Source organism: Poecilia latipinna, unplaced genomic scaffold (genome assembly GCF_001443285.1).
Source record: "Poecilia latipinna isolate Pla-1442-1.1 unplaced genomic scaffold, P_latipinna-1.0 Scaffold284, whole genome shotgun sequence".
NCBI lineage: Eukaryota > Metazoa > Chordata > Actinopteri > Cyprinodontiformes > Poeciliidae > Poecilia > Poecilia latipinna.
The window spans coordinates 43,859-59,391 of NW_015112900.1; the positions used below are offsets into that span (position 1 = coordinate 43,859).

The 15,533-nt window shown below is 37.1% G+C and overlaps 1 protein-coding gene across 1 annotated transcript in view; it reads right to left on the reverse strand.

The window, feature by feature from the left end:
- clvs2 (clavesin 2) overlaps positions 1-15,533 on the reverse strand; it is a 35,571-nt gene continuing 20,038 nt past the window's right edge. The window contains exons 3-5 of the mRNA XM_015033983.1: positions 6,433-6,543; positions 5,409-5,641; positions 1-4,592 (exon numbers count right to left, since the gene is read on the reverse strand). Of these exons, the coding sequence (XP_014889469.1) occupies positions 4,499-4,592; positions 5,409-5,641; positions 6,433-6,543 (438 nt within the window). The 3' untranslated portion in view covers positions 1-4,498. The remainder of the gene's footprint in view (positions 4,593-5,408; positions 5,642-6,432; positions 6,544-15,533) is intronic.

Here is a 15,533-nt window from a genome sequence, read left to right on the forward strand (position 1 = left end):
TGAGAAAATCTGCATGTCCATATTTATTTTGATCATTTTACATTTCAGCAAATTGTCTTAGAGGACATTTACACATAGAACACCTGCTAACTGGACAGTTTTTGCTCCTATAATATACTGGCTTTCATAATAACTTCACATTTCTGCTTCAGTGTCGTCTTCCTACTGCAACTATACAATCAGAAAACTGTGAGAAAAGAAGAAGTGAGTAAACTCAAAATTATGCATTCATTTCTTTTCTCCTCAAGAAATTACCAATCAGTAAGAAAAGATCATTCAATGTCATCAGTGCACAAATACTTAATGATCAGAAACAATACATTAGATTCTCAGTGGAACAAGCGGCTTTGGCAGAGACATGACACAATTCAAAGTCAGTGAGAATTAAACCGCCTACAGACTATCGATTATTACAAAATACTGAATAACAAGAGCGTGATGGAGAGCAGAAGAGATAAAAACAGATTAATGAATCCAAATCTTCATTAAGCAGGTTGGATGCAGGGAGTTGTCACTGCTGGAAGCTTTAAATAGAGAAAAACGATGAAATCAGTGAAAAGTTATTCAGCTCAGGTTCATGAAAGCTGGGAGCATTTACTGGAAACAAACCGAAAACAAACTGAGTAAAAAAAAAAGATGTGCCGTTTCATTACCAAATAAACTGCAAACCACACCAGTTACCATCATGGAGGTTCCTGTGTTTTACAAACAGCTGCATTACAAACGTACTCAAAACTTTGTGTCTTTATGGAATATCAATAATTTTGCAATTGTGTGAATGAGTTTGTTTACGCAATAAGTCATTAAAGGTTACATCACGCCGTAAACCTCCAGCTATATGTAACTTTTTAAAGACTGCTGTTATTTTTCATGACATCCTGTATTGTAAAAATCTAAAATTTTGGTTAAAATGTTTTGGTAAATGTGTATGAAGACCTGTGAACCTCCAGGATGGCATCTAAGGTGGTTTTTAGATTTTTATTCTCATTTAAGGTTTAAAATTCTGATGAAAACTTTGGAAAGAAAGACAAAACATCATGTAGAAAAACATTCAAAATGCTGAATTTCTTAAATATGAAACTTATTTCAGACTGCTTACAGTTTAAAAAGCACACATCTGACATTTGTATAATAAACATTAGCAATTTCCATAAAAATACTGACAAAATAAACATAAAAAAATACTAAGTGTTCAGTGAAGAATTACCAGAAAAGAACGTTTTGTTGTAAAATTAAAGATCTTCTGTATAACCATCTGTTAAATACTGTCACACAAAACAACCAGTGAAATTCACTTGTGTCACTTTAACCCTTCGGTGGAGCAGCAGGAGGCTCTGAGTCACGGAGTGGAGCGATATTCAAGCAGTGTACATGTTCACTTCATGTAAACGTTTAATCCCAACAACTGGAAGCATCTACAGTGGCTGTGTGAGTGTGTGAGTGTGTGTCCCTGTTTGTCTTTACACCTCCTGACCTCTGACCCCCGCCATCCTGTTTGATAACCTTAAAAAAAATACATCCAAGGTTTTTGTTTATGCACAGAAAGTAAAGTCTAAGCACCTGGAAGCTTCTGTAAAGGATTGTTACATTTCCTCAGATTCAAATTTTGCCCTTTAGTGGATCTGGTTCATTTGGAGATTATCTTTTTTTTTTGCAAACAAAAACTGACAAATAAAATCTTAAACTAGACTAATATTAACAAAAAACAACAACAGTGTTCCTCTCTTTAAACCAGAATATATTTGGCTGGATAATTAAACAACATCTGATAATAAATTGTCTGTTTTCACAAAATATTTTTACTAGAACAACTAATGAAATAAGTGTTAACTGTGTAGGTTTAAAATGTTCCTTGAATTCATTTCAAACTGTCCTGGTCACCAAAAAAGGTCAATTTCAAAATATTATCTTTTAAAAAGTGGATGAACCAATTAGTTTGGAAGCATGAAGATTGAAGTCCAGATCAAAAATATCTAAATGATCAGTATTTGTATCTAAACTTAGCCTGATCCTCATTGTTAGCTTAGTTTCTATTATTATATTTCAGCCACACTTAGTAATCCAGGCAGCCAAATTTAGCATGACTAATTTTTAAAAATGGCTTCCTGACGTCATGAAAATGGTTTCCAAAATGTATTTACTTTCTGTAAATACATTTATGGTGAAAGCAGGACTGTATTGGCTGCTGCAGCTGCAAAGTTTTAGTACCTCTAAGTGGCAATGATTGGGATTCTGTAGAGGAAAATTAATAATCCAACATGTAATCGAGGACTTTATATTTAGGGGAAGAAATTACAAATAAATTTTTTTTACAGGAATTTGAAGACAGTTTAGCGTTAAAAAGATTTGAAACTTTTAGACTTACTGTAAATCTTTGCATCAATTAATAGTAATTGATGCAGTATGCTGCATATTACCCTCACACTTGCTCAAATGGACCAGAAAGAAAATTATAATCTCAAATTTGCGCAATTTTATGCAATAAGTACAAATAAGTTTCATTGTGAAAATTACAGTGTCAGATATTTTTAATGCAGGAACCGTCAGAGTCAAATTATTATGAATTTTGAGCAGCTTTTTGCTCAGAGGGACAAACTGATCATATATTCTGTGAATGAAGCTGAGAGCCTCAGAGGCTGGTTTTTATCTGCAGCTTCACCAGCAGACCAGGAGGCCTGGCTGCTCTCAGTGGGGCTGAGCTGAGCAGCGACTGACGGCTGGACATCCCAGCTGTCGCTCCGCGTTCAGCCGGACGCTCTCTGCCTCCGAGCGGACTGGACCCGCCCGGCCGCACTGGACCCACCCGGCCGCACTGGACCCGCCCGGCCGCACTGGACCCACCCGGCCGCACTGGACCCGCCCGGCTGCTGACATTCACTGGTCGAAGATTTGCACTTCATTCGCCTGATGTGGAAAAACTGTAACAGCCGTCAGATGGAGCCGGATGCATTTCAATAAACTCTAAAAATAAAACAGGGTGGAGCAAATGCTGAGTTAAAGCTTCTATCTTATCTATGCAGTAAATAACAAATCTCACTAATTATAACATCTGTACTCTAAATATAAAATTTAACCTAAACTCTAAGTACTTAAAGGTCTTTTTACAGAAAATAAATGTCCAAACTGTTTGGAATATGTTGAAGTTTTCCTCTCATTGTGTTTACATAAAAAAAGAAAATTCTGACATAAATCTTTTAATACTGTCTGTGTCTATAATCTACGTTTTCTAATGAGAGACATTATTGCAGTTTGGAATGTCTGCAGGTCTGCAAAGGACCGAGAGGAGAGCTGCTGTCAGCAGCGTTAAAAACCAAACATCCAGACTTCATTTGGATATTTTGGGGACATTTTGAGTTTCTGCATATGAAAAAATTAATGGATGATTGTTTTTTTCTTAGAATTATTATTACTTTTACTTTTATTTGTCAGAATTTTGACTTTAATGCTGTGATTTTAAACAGAAAAGAATAAATAGTTAGTTTTTTTAACATGAGCCAATAAACCTGCAGAGCCATTTGCTGCATTATGTACATGTGGTTTCCTGCACAAGCAAAAGAAATGGTGCTCTCTATAACATCTATATCTATAAATCTTACATAGTGAAAAAGCCTTTACCCTGAAGTGAAAGTTAAACTGCAGCTACTCAGTGATTTATTTAGTTTTTTTGGATGAACATCATCACCCAAACATTTCCCACCTTGCAACACAAAAAGTGCCACAAAGCAAAAGAACTTTGCTTTTATAAAATTATATTTAGCCCTGTTTTTAGTGGCTACACCCATTAGGTTCTGAAAATACGGCTTCTTCTGAGGAAGAGAGCCTGCAGCTCTGTGGGTCTTCTAATGGTGGAGCGGAGCAGTTTTCTGTGACATCTGGGTCAGACGGAGAGAAAATGGCTGAAGGGGGAAAAAAGCCGATGATCCATAGAGACAACTCTTACCGTAAAGGGAGGTTTGCTTTTCCAAAAGATAACTGGAGAGAGACGGAAATTTTAGACATTATTGTCATCGGAAAAATCTTACAAGAAAACAAGCAGTGTCTGTTTTTCTGCGGCCCCCTTCTTGTCCGTGTCCAGAGATTTTTCTTCACAAAGATATAAAAAAGCCTGCTGCTGTGGTCTGAAGTCCTCTTTGAAATATGTTTGCAGTTTTCACACATCCGTCCTCCTGTAGTAACCGTGGGAACCGTTACCTCCAGTCATCCCTCCGCAGCGCCGCTCGGCCTTAAGACCAGCCTTCCTGCTCCGCTCTGGATTGTTTAAAGACTTCATATTTACAGTTTCTGGAATTGGCACTTGACATGAAACTACATAAATAAATATACTGTATAGAGGACCATCAGAAGCTCGTCGGTTTCTGGACGTGTCCCTGCTGCTTTCCGTAAAGTTTGAAGGAACGTCTTTCTGCAGGACGAGAGTCGCTTCCAGTATGTGCACAGGTACGTTTTTAGAAATTGAAATACTGATCTATTTCTGCTTCTCCGCTGTAACTCTGGGCGTTTAGTCCAACGACAGCAGCGGCTGCAGGTTGTCTTCTTCACTCTTCACTTTGTCTGGTCTCTTCAGGACTCCTGGCTCCACCACCGACTGAGACCTACAGCAACAAAGCATCCAGTGAGATCCAGGCAGAGCTGGGTACCAACGACATCACTGTTTACATACAAACTCCTATGAGACACTGTGGGAGATGCAAAGACATATTAATAAAATAAAATAAATCTAGCACAAGTTAGGTGTTTCCTAAAATTGTTAAACTAAAATGTGAAAAAAATGAATGAATGAATGAATGAATGAATGAATGAATGCCATATATTAGAAAAAATGTAAAAAGTAATCAAAAAGAAGGCATATTATCTTGTGTATAGTTTTCATTTAGTTACATTCTTCCTGTATAAGTTGCTAAATGACTGCTTGTAATAAATATAGAAATTATTTCCAAATGCTTAAACTTTAACTGGGAAACATTCTTATAAATCATAAACAACATTTCACACAAACATGTCAGAACTGAAACCAGTTGAGTCAAACAGCAGAGTATTTTTAACTATCCAGACTAATTACCTGATGATTCATAACCTGATGATTAATTAGTGACTAATGATTCAGCAGTAAGTGTCGTCAGTGTGATGCCCTGCAGTGACGGTTTGTTGTGTCAGCTCAGGATTGTTTGTCTTCCATATCATAAACACGTTTGAGTCGCATTATGTCTCCTGGTGATGAGATGATTTACTGTCACAGTGGATTATGAAGCCAGTAGCAGGAATATGCCCTCCAACAGGGGCATTCTGGGTAAATCTGGGTTAGTTTCTCTGGTCCTATGGAAGTCAGCATTTTGTTGAGGATTTATTTTAAATAAATGGTGAAGATTTTTTTAAATCACCAAGCAATCCAACGTGATAAGCAATCTGACCTCTTCATGGTTTTTGGGGACATGTTTTTCTCCAGGTCTCTCTCCAGGTCTTGCACCGACAGAGTGTAGGACTCTGGGCAGTAGTCTGTCTCCTCATCGTAGGCGTGGTCCAGCAGCGTGCGCGCCCACGTCCCCATATCGTACGGCGGCATCATCCCACCCAGCTCTGACGGCAGGATCTCCGGGTGGATCAGCTGGTGGAGGCTGTTCAGGTTGTTACCGTGCATGAAAATCTGCAAAAAGAAAAGAAATGAAAAAAAAAAAAAAAAGATGAACTGGAGGCTTAAACTTCCTAAGATTCGTCTTGGAGTCAATGTTTTCACTCTGAATTATAAAAGAAAGGACAGGAAAGAAAAGTCTGGTGTCTATTTTCTGTTAATTTGTTATGCAACATGACAAATACATATGAAATATAATATTTGTTACATCTTTATTTGATGTGTGATAATGAGCTTTAACATTTAACATCCTAACTGAGGTCTGTAGGATCTGACATGAAGCTCTTGGGTTTTTAAAAGTTTCTCTTTTCTTTTTGAGAATTATCTGGAGTTTTTGCTCTTGCAGCGATCTGTGGCTCTCTTAAAGGTTTTCCTCTTCTTCCCTGGATTATGAGGCCTTTCACATTGTTTGACAATGATCCTATAACCCTACCCAGATTAATAAGCGCCAACAGTTGCTGACCTAAAAAAAGCAATTTGCTGTTTCACTGTCAGAGCCGCCATGACAAGTGATGAAATCAAACAATGAGCAACGAGACTGAGCCGTGTCCACACGACCTTTACTGGATTTAATTTGTTTGATAATTACATAAATAAAATAGAATAATAATAACTACTGCAGGATGTACAAAGAGTTGTAAGCAAACCATTCAACAGTCAGATTGTTTGTGAACCATCACTAGTCCTGATAAATAAAACCCCTAAAACTGAAACAAAGTGAACTTTCATTCTGTTTGCTAGTTTATCCTTTTTAAATGTCTAAAGACATTTCCTTTTTTTTTAACATGTTGACCGTTTGGTCTTACCCTTTTCCTGGTCTTGTCTTTGAGGAAGGGTCGGATGACCGTGTAGAGGGCGTGGATGTACCAGGGCTGGTTCACAAAGTGGATCCCTCCGAATCTCGCAGGAAAACTGTCCTGTTAGAAACAGAAACACACAAACTAATTAAAGACGCAACAGATCATTTTAGCAGGAAAACAACAGCAAAACAGGGAAAAAAATAAATTTTTTAATAATTTTACAAAAACAAAGCTACTTTTAAATGATCATGTATGATCATGATTAAAATCATGTAGCAGTATATGTTCCTCTTAGACTTCAGGCCATCAGCACACATTTAAGGAAACAAAATGGAAAATTAAAAAATAAACCAACAGCCCAGTTCATTGGGCATAAGAAACATTCAGATCCATCTTAGTTTGAAATATCTTCTTATTTTTGTGTTTATGTGACAGTTTATTGAAAGGAGGAAAGTTTAGGACTGTATTGATATGCAAGTATAGTTAAAACTAAAAACTAGAAAATCAGCCTAAAATTAATGCTTCCTCAAAGGAGACGTAATTAGACTTTAATTAGTATGCCAGTAAATTTCATTTTGGAAGGAAACAAATCTGTTTTTAATTAATTAATTTTTTTATCCCCCTCTCAATAATCAGCAGAATACTCTTAATTGACATCACAGCAATCAGACCCATGTGATTATTGTTGTTGACAAGATTTCTGGCATTTTTACTCTGAAATTTTGACAACTTCTTTTTGAATAAGTGTTTGGAAGCACTCTTTCCATCACCCTAATCAATTTCTATCAGATTCAGTTCAGGACTCTGGTTGATCCTCCCAAAACTTTAAGAATCATTTTAATTTGTTTTATTTGAAGCCAACACATCTATGAAATGTCAGCTGACAGGAAAATATGAGGAAATATGGAAGAAGCTTTTATTTGACAGTAATCCTGAAGGTACTTATTTCAGATTTCTTGTGTTTTATCAATCAGTCGACGAGACGAGTTAAACTCGACCCATATAGAAAAACACTGAGATCCTGTTAACACAAAATTGCCTCTGCGAGTTTCCTGTCCCTTTTCATTAGATTACTTCTGCAAAGGGCCTCTAATCGCATATTAAGTAGGAAATGGTCGGGTCTATTTTAGAGGCACCGCGGCTCAGACCCGGGGGGAAATGAGTCTGTGATGCTGCAGGTTGGCGTGCGGCATCGGAGTCCAGCACAGCCGTGTTTCCTAGAAGGCTGGACACAATTATTATAATTACAGTCCACTGCTTATGTGTCTGAGTTATAATTCGGCTGCGGTCCAATATCAAGGCGAGATTACGCTCTGATGAAAATTGCTTCGAGTGGACTTTAATCTAAAAACGGTGGGAAAAATATTTTGGAGAGAAGAAGGAGATAAAAGAGCCTGAGGTCAGTTCAAGTCTGGGCATTAAAATGGTCAAAATGGTGGAAAAGTTTCTGCTTCACTTCATCTGTGAATACTGGGCAAAAAATCTTTGGTCAGAGTAAAATCTGTACATTTGGCTTAAAGAAAAACTGAAATTAATCAAAAATTCCTAAATTTTTGTCCAGAAATGACATTTTATGAGTTTCCATATAATGTTTTTACATATTTTATATTTGCATAATTGCTAAATCTGCACTGACTTTACACAGCAAAAATAAATGCATTCCTTTTCTAGAATAATCAAATGAAAGATGCAAAACAAGTTGATTATTTTAGAAGAAACAGGTGAGATGATGAAACTGAACACAGCTGGTGATAAAACAACAACAATCAGAACAACTTCAGGATTTAACATGAAGCAAAGTCAAAAAACGCAACAAAAGTTACATAAAATAGAAGACATGGAAATATTAAACCAAATAGGAGCAATCAAACCGATAAATGTCAAGAGACCAAATCTGACATAACTTTGTCTAACAAGCCACAGTATTTTAGAGAAAGTAAACCAAAACTCAGACAAATAAAAAAATATGTAAACAGAAAAACTGTACAAAATATAAAAAAAATCACAATATGATGTCAGCTTTCACTGCTTCTTTGCAAAACTATCAGAATTGAACTAACAAACCTCTACGAGACATTTTATGAATCCATCTGAAAATTCAACCGTGCACAGAATACCCTAAAGTCCTAGTTAAAGTTCAATCCCAGAACCTTTAATGGTTTATTTCATTTTTGCAGAAAAACATCCGTCCCATCGGCATAAAGTTGATAAATTTATCAAAACAAAAACATCCAGGATCTGAAAATCGTTTCTCTTGCCAGCATTAGAAGTGTTTGGGTAACGTCTGGCTGCTGGATTAAAGAGGAACATCTGGGACAGATTCACACAGACACCGGAAGAAGAGTCTTGTTCCAGTTTGGACCTTTTATTAAGGACAGTTTGGAAACTCCACATTATGCATTAACTTGTAACTCTTTATATCTATTGCATATTGAGACTCTGGCAGCAGCAGCAACACTTTATCACAAACATAATTTGTATTTCACATGTAAGGACAGCACACCAGCAGTTTCTCAGCTATGCAAGTTTATCTGGTGTCAAACTAAATAAGTCAGCAAAAATTTTGATACAAAGACTTTGTGCTATTAGAAACGTTTCTAATAGATGCATATTTTAAAAATAAAAGGTTATGACTCACCTCCATGTGCAATTCAAAGTAATTCTGCTTTTGTTTGGAGAGATTTAACTAAGACTTCATTTTGAAAGTTAATATTTTGATTTCCAATCAGAACATAATTTCTATGTTTCTGCTGCGTAGTAATCAAAATCAAAACTGAAGTAAAACTAGCTGTGTGGTGATCGCAGCTCAGGAAGCTAACAGTTAGCAAACAGTTAGCACAGCATTTTCTCCAGTGTAACAAACAGGAAGTGTTTTTCTTATAATCTAATTTCCTTGCATGTCTTAGATGTTTCCATCTGATTGTTCCCACAGGATTTAAACGGTCTTTCATCTGCCGCAGCAGATGTATAAGAAGCATTTTTTCTTAACATCTGGAAGCGGATGCATTTAGAGAGAAATATGTTTTTAATTCAAACTGTATATTCTGTACCTTCACTACTGACCCTTCTGGAAGAGAAATGTATTTTAGTAACCATGCAGCCGTGTTGCTCCTGTGTGTAAACCTTCGGCCTGCCCTTTGCCTGGCAGCCATTTTCACTTTGATGAAGCGACCTGCTGCATTATGCATGAACACCTGAAAATGGAATAAGAGCTGCAGGTTCCTGGCTGCAGGATCAACAGGATCAACAGGAATCTGTAGGACGGACTTACTTTCATACAAGAATTAGTCAACATCCAAAGTGAAAGATTTTCTGTCCCAAAGAACCAAATAATGAGAAGGTTTCCCTTTTCTCTAGAAAACAATAAAATCAACAATCAAAATTAAACAGGGTAATAGTCAGCAGATTCTAGTTATATAATAAAAATGTGTTGTTTTAATTTTACTCATAGGCTAATTTCACACAGAAGATGAATGCATCCCAAATTGGAATTTTTTCCCACAATGTGCGACTCAAATTCGACTTTTACAAATTCCCAATTTTTCACCACAAAAAATCCAACTTGGGCCACTTCCATATATGAAACGAAATCTGGTACATATCCAATAGTTGAATCCAAACTGAGATCAATAACAGATTTAATCTGACTCTGCTGGTGTTTGTCATGAGTGGAAAACTCCAACTCCAATAATAAGGTCAAGTCAAAATATGTTAATGTTTAAAACACAAGTTAAATACAAAGAATCAGCCACCCAAAATGTAACCAAAACACAACAAAACAAAAATAAACAGTAACAATTTGAATCTTTATATGGATTTTTATAGTCATTTTCATCCTTGATGGGGTTAAAAATCAACATTTTGCAGCTGAACTAGTTGATAAATAAGAAGCTTAAACATCAAGAGCTGCATTAAGAGTCAGAAGCAGTTCAGCGTTTCCTTTGATGCCGACCAGCCGTGAGGCTAAAGTCGATCCTAAAGAAATGAGAACTTTATTTCTGGATTCCTGCTGCAGGAATCCTCCCTGAGGGGAGGGGATGATTTTAGGACAAAAATGCTGAAGAGGCAAAAGAATGACAGGAGACTGAGAGGAGACAGTTTACAACTGGACAGCATGTTGATCTGATGCTTCTCACTCCAACATTTCTGTTTTCTGATGCTGACTCATCTTCCTCCTCCTCCTCCTCCTCGGAGCCTGTGGCTTCACTGAGGAAGATAAACACATTAGAAATGATTTGCTCCCTAAAGCCTGACTTGGTCTTAAAGAAATGCACCTTCCCACTTCCTGCTTCATGACATAAAGCACTCTGGCAGATTTGCCTCCAAATCTGACCCCAGGCCACAACCAGCTTGTAAAATCTGCTAATCTTACAGACGCCGCTCTTTTCCTTCAGCAGTAATTACAGTAATGATTTTCATTGTCTCGTCAGCCATGATGGAATGGATTAACTTTAACATTTTGACTGCATTCGTTTCACATCAGGAGACTGACAGAAGCAGGAGCTAAAGACGCTTTTTTTACTGATGGTTTCAATTTATTGCTCACTCTCTGAGATGCTGCTCAAATGAAATCAATTGTTGTAAAATTGCAACGACGGTTTTATTGTTTCAGTTTTACATCCACAATAAACTAAACACACAGACAAAGTGGTGTAGTTCCAGTAGAAAATGGATCTGTGAATCACTGTAGTCCCAAAACATAAAATAATTGAAAACAAATAACCCCTGCTTTTCTATTATACTGTTAGAAACTGTTTAGCACCTTTTCTAATTTGATCACAAAATGACTGGGGTTGAGGATTTTGTGTTGTTTTTGTGTTCTGGGTCAGGTTCTGTTTCTCTGATTTGATCCTTCCTGGTTTCTGTAATCACACACCTGCTTCTCATCCTGCAATCATCCTCCTTCTATAGAAACTACCTGATTTTTCTTGCTCTCCTTTTCTTTTTGCAGACATTTCTGTTGCTTTTTGATTCGAATTCGATCTGCTTGCCTGCAGTTTTGTTCTCCGTGACACTTAAAAAAAGAAAAGAAAGAAACAAAAATGAAGTCTTAACCAGTATAAAAATGATCTCTACTCTGATCTGTTGTTTGAAAAACTCAAAATAAACTATTGGTAAATAAAGAAATAAAGCAGATGGACCATAAAACCAAAATAAAATATAATAAACCATGCAGGTTTTAGCAGTTTCTGTTTGTTTCATTGAATAATTGCTGTAAATTTCCACTGCAGATTATGAAATTCTACAGCAATATATTAGCTGTTAGTTTGGAAACTGTGCTTTAACATGAATTTCCAGAAATATCAGCAAAAAATTTCAATTTTTTGTCTTAATTTTTAACAAAGAAATGAAATGATTGTCTTGAATTACTGCATATGATGATTTGCAGGGGAATATTTAAGTGTTCATGTTTGGATTTTCTTGTTAAAAAATGAGACGTAGCGTTCAAGAACAGCTGCAACACTGAATCTACCTCAGGTTAATAAACCGCTGCAGGTTCAGGAAACATTTCAGGAAACCCTTCAGTCGCAGTGTGACTGAGAGGATTTGGGCTGGAAACGCATCATGAAGCTCCAGTTCAGGAGAAGATTTAACAGCCGTAGTGATGTAAATGTCTAAAACGAGCTTCAGAGCAGAGCCTGAACATGACACACTGCAGGAAACCTTTCTGATTATACATTCGTCATTTTTCAGATCCCACAGCTTCAGTTTCTGGGTAGAACGATCCTGTCCTGAACTCACAGCAGTCCAGAAAATGTTAGATTGTTTTGAAATGCTGAGAGCTTGGGAGTCAGCAGGCTGCCCTGATTGGATGTAATTATGTTTGGACTGAGGCCCAGCAGGCTGGCAAAGTTTCAGACATCAGAAATAAATAAACATGCTACGATGGAGCGAGGCGTGTTAGCATAACGCAGGCAAAATAATCCAGGTGGGAAGAATCGGATTCTCTTTAAATACTGTTCATGTTTTAAGTATGTCAGTTTACGACTGTGGTGAAAAAAGGCAGTCTCTGAAAATTTCTAAGGAAATGTAGGCTTTTTAAACTGTTTTATCATTTCCTGTATATGAATACATCAAGCTTTTTGAAGCAGGAAAAGATCTGCAAGTGTTTCTACAGGAAGATGATGCTGCAGCAAACACTGCAAAAACATAAAATCTTACTAAGTATTTTAGTCTAGTTTCCAATGTAAATGCCTTAGTGCTTAAAATAAGGACAAAACTAACTTACAAGTAACTTTTCTGCAAGTTATTCTGTAAGATATTTGCACTAGAAACTAGACTGAAATACTTTGTAAGATTTTATGTTTTTGCAGAGCAGAAGAGTTACAGTTTATCATTACAGAAGCAGCAGTGACTGCAGCCGCCTGCGTAACTCAAACTGTAGTCGCTGCAACATTAGCCAACGTTTTTGTCAGTGCTATTAAAAAAATCTAATTTGAGTGATACAGTGGCTCGTATTATTTCAGTTTTTAATAGTAAATGCTCTTGCAGTTATTTTCCAACACTGAAGTGCTTCTGTGCAAAGAGTCCTCAGACGTTCTGTATTGATTATCTGGCAGAGGACCAGCATCAGCGGCTGCAGCAAGAGGACAGAGTCAGCATCCGACGCAGCGCTGGCTGGACGTTACAACAAAGCCAAACGGCAGAGATTTATACACACACTGTAACCCTGCGTCGGCTGTAAAGCCCAAACAGCCCGAGTAATTATTTATAGAACAGATTAAAACCAATTAGGCTCAATTGATTACACATAAAATGGATTGGTTCAAACTGGGCAGCAGAGAGAAAAACCTGTGATTGTCTAATGGGGCAAAAATGGAATAACAACAAGGGAAGCGTTTCAGCGACGGATCCTGGTTCCTCTGTGTTTATCAGTAGATCCTAGAAGCTTTAAATGAGTTTCTAGTGGAACCTGGAAGTGACATGCTGATCATTTATTATTCGGTTCATCAAGTGGAGCTTTGACAGCAGCGTGAGACGGGATGGAGTCAGATGATGGGAAACAGATTCACAGCGTCGCTGGCTGAGTTATCGCTCAGCACCTGTCCAGCCACAGAGAGCGAGAACATCAGAGGTCGCCTCTGGAGCGATAACACAAACACCCAGACTGGTGACGCTGCAGAGGAGGCGAGTGGCATGTAAATGTGACAAGAGAGGAGAGATTAGTGCTACAACGAGCGGCATGTTGGGGACACAGATTGTCCATTTGTGTCCCCTGTGTTTCTTTAAAAAATGTTTTGCTGAAATCCAGCTTTTCTTGGTAGTTTGTACTACTAGCTAAACGTGATCAGAAATCTCTGAACAGTTTACAACTCCAAAGCGACAAACAGACACTACATGCATCATAGCTGTTTACATAGATCTCCATCTATAGATCAGCTTTAAAGTTGAAATCATAAAATGAGCGAAGAACAAAGAAGCGTTTAAAGCGTTGGCACCGTTTACTTCAGTCATCGTTTACATCCAGATTTGGTTTCTTCTGGTGCAGAATTATGATTCATGTCTCATGTCAGATATGATCGACATGATTGTTCTGAAAACTATCAAACACATATCTGATTTATTACCACATAAAGTAGTGGTAGGCATTTATCGTATCGTTTATTGTTCATTGTGATACATTAAAAATTATATGAATTTTGGTTTATTGCTATGATAAATTCCAATAAATGATGTTTAAAACTCACCAAAACTGATATTATTTTTGAATTCTTAAATGAGAGCATCAATAAATTTGAAAATATACTTAAATGCATTATGAGTGTGCAGTTTAGAGATACAAATCAAACTTCTTTGTAATACTCATGTCCTAAAGAAGCGAATTTGAGGAATATGGGAATATTTTTGATTAGCAGTTTTTGTCTTAGTGGGGTTATAATTGCTGAGTCATGCTGCCAAAGCCATAAAGTTACCAAAAAAAGAAACAAAAAGTTCTTATCGTCATTATTGGGTGAAAATGCTGGATTTTTTATTGGTGAAAAGCTCAAAAACTTTGGTAAAATCTGGTGTAAGACAAAGCATGAGTGTATCCACACTATTCAGCATGGTGGAGGATCTGTGATGCTGTGGGCCTGATTCTCTTCCGAAGAAATGGTTAATTCTTTTAAATACAAATAGGTACAAATTTGTTTCCCTCGATTAAAAAACTGATAACTGGTTACCATAGTAACCAGTTGCGTCATGTGGATCAATATTTGTGATTTAAAATATGTTTTATACTGTTTTATTTAAGTTCTGTTACTTGATTAGATCAAACATTGGATGGAAATGCAGCTGATTTAGTTTAGCAGAATGAAAAGCTTCAGCCGAGGAAGAAAAGCCTTTAAGGTTTCATTGATTTAGAGACACACTTCCTGTAGCGATACAGCAAAGCTTTAAATAATAAAACACCCATAATCCACTGCTTTAATGTGCTTTTTGTTTTAGCTAGATGCTCATGTCGATTTTAAATGTAACTCTTAAACGAAACGTCGTTTTACAGCATGTATGGATGGAAACCCATCACTGCTTCTGTCCAGCACTCAGGCCTCAAATCTATTCATGTTTTTGATTCACTGATTGTTAGATGCAACTCTGAAGCCATTATGTTAAATATATGCAAACATATTTCAAGAAAATGATTAAATAACTGATTATTTTCCCTTTCAACATTAACATCATACTGAGCTTCTGCGCCTGCTGCAGAAAAACCTGAAACAGAATCAGATATTTAGATGAAATCAATGTTTTAGCAGGCAGTGAGTCCATCAGCAGCAGCTGTTAGGCAGCTGAAGTAATAAAACCTGACGTGTCTTCTTCGCTCCGCGTGTGCCCGACTTCTGCTCATAAATCTTTTTTTTCCCCCGTTGTGTTTTTTCTCAGGCTCGGTACAACACAGGTTGATGAGTTCCCTCCATGTTCTGCTCTGCTTCTGTCACTTTTAATCCACATTAAATGAAATAACGTGCTCAAAGGAGGAACAGACACAGCTCAAAACGGAGGCCAGCGGTCATGGGAGGGCTTTTTTTAAAGTGTAGCCTGCAGTGATGACTTTGTTTGGTCCATCCAGAAACCTCCTTTATGGGAAAGCAGAGTGGAATTAATGTGGAAAATGGGAGAAATCAAGG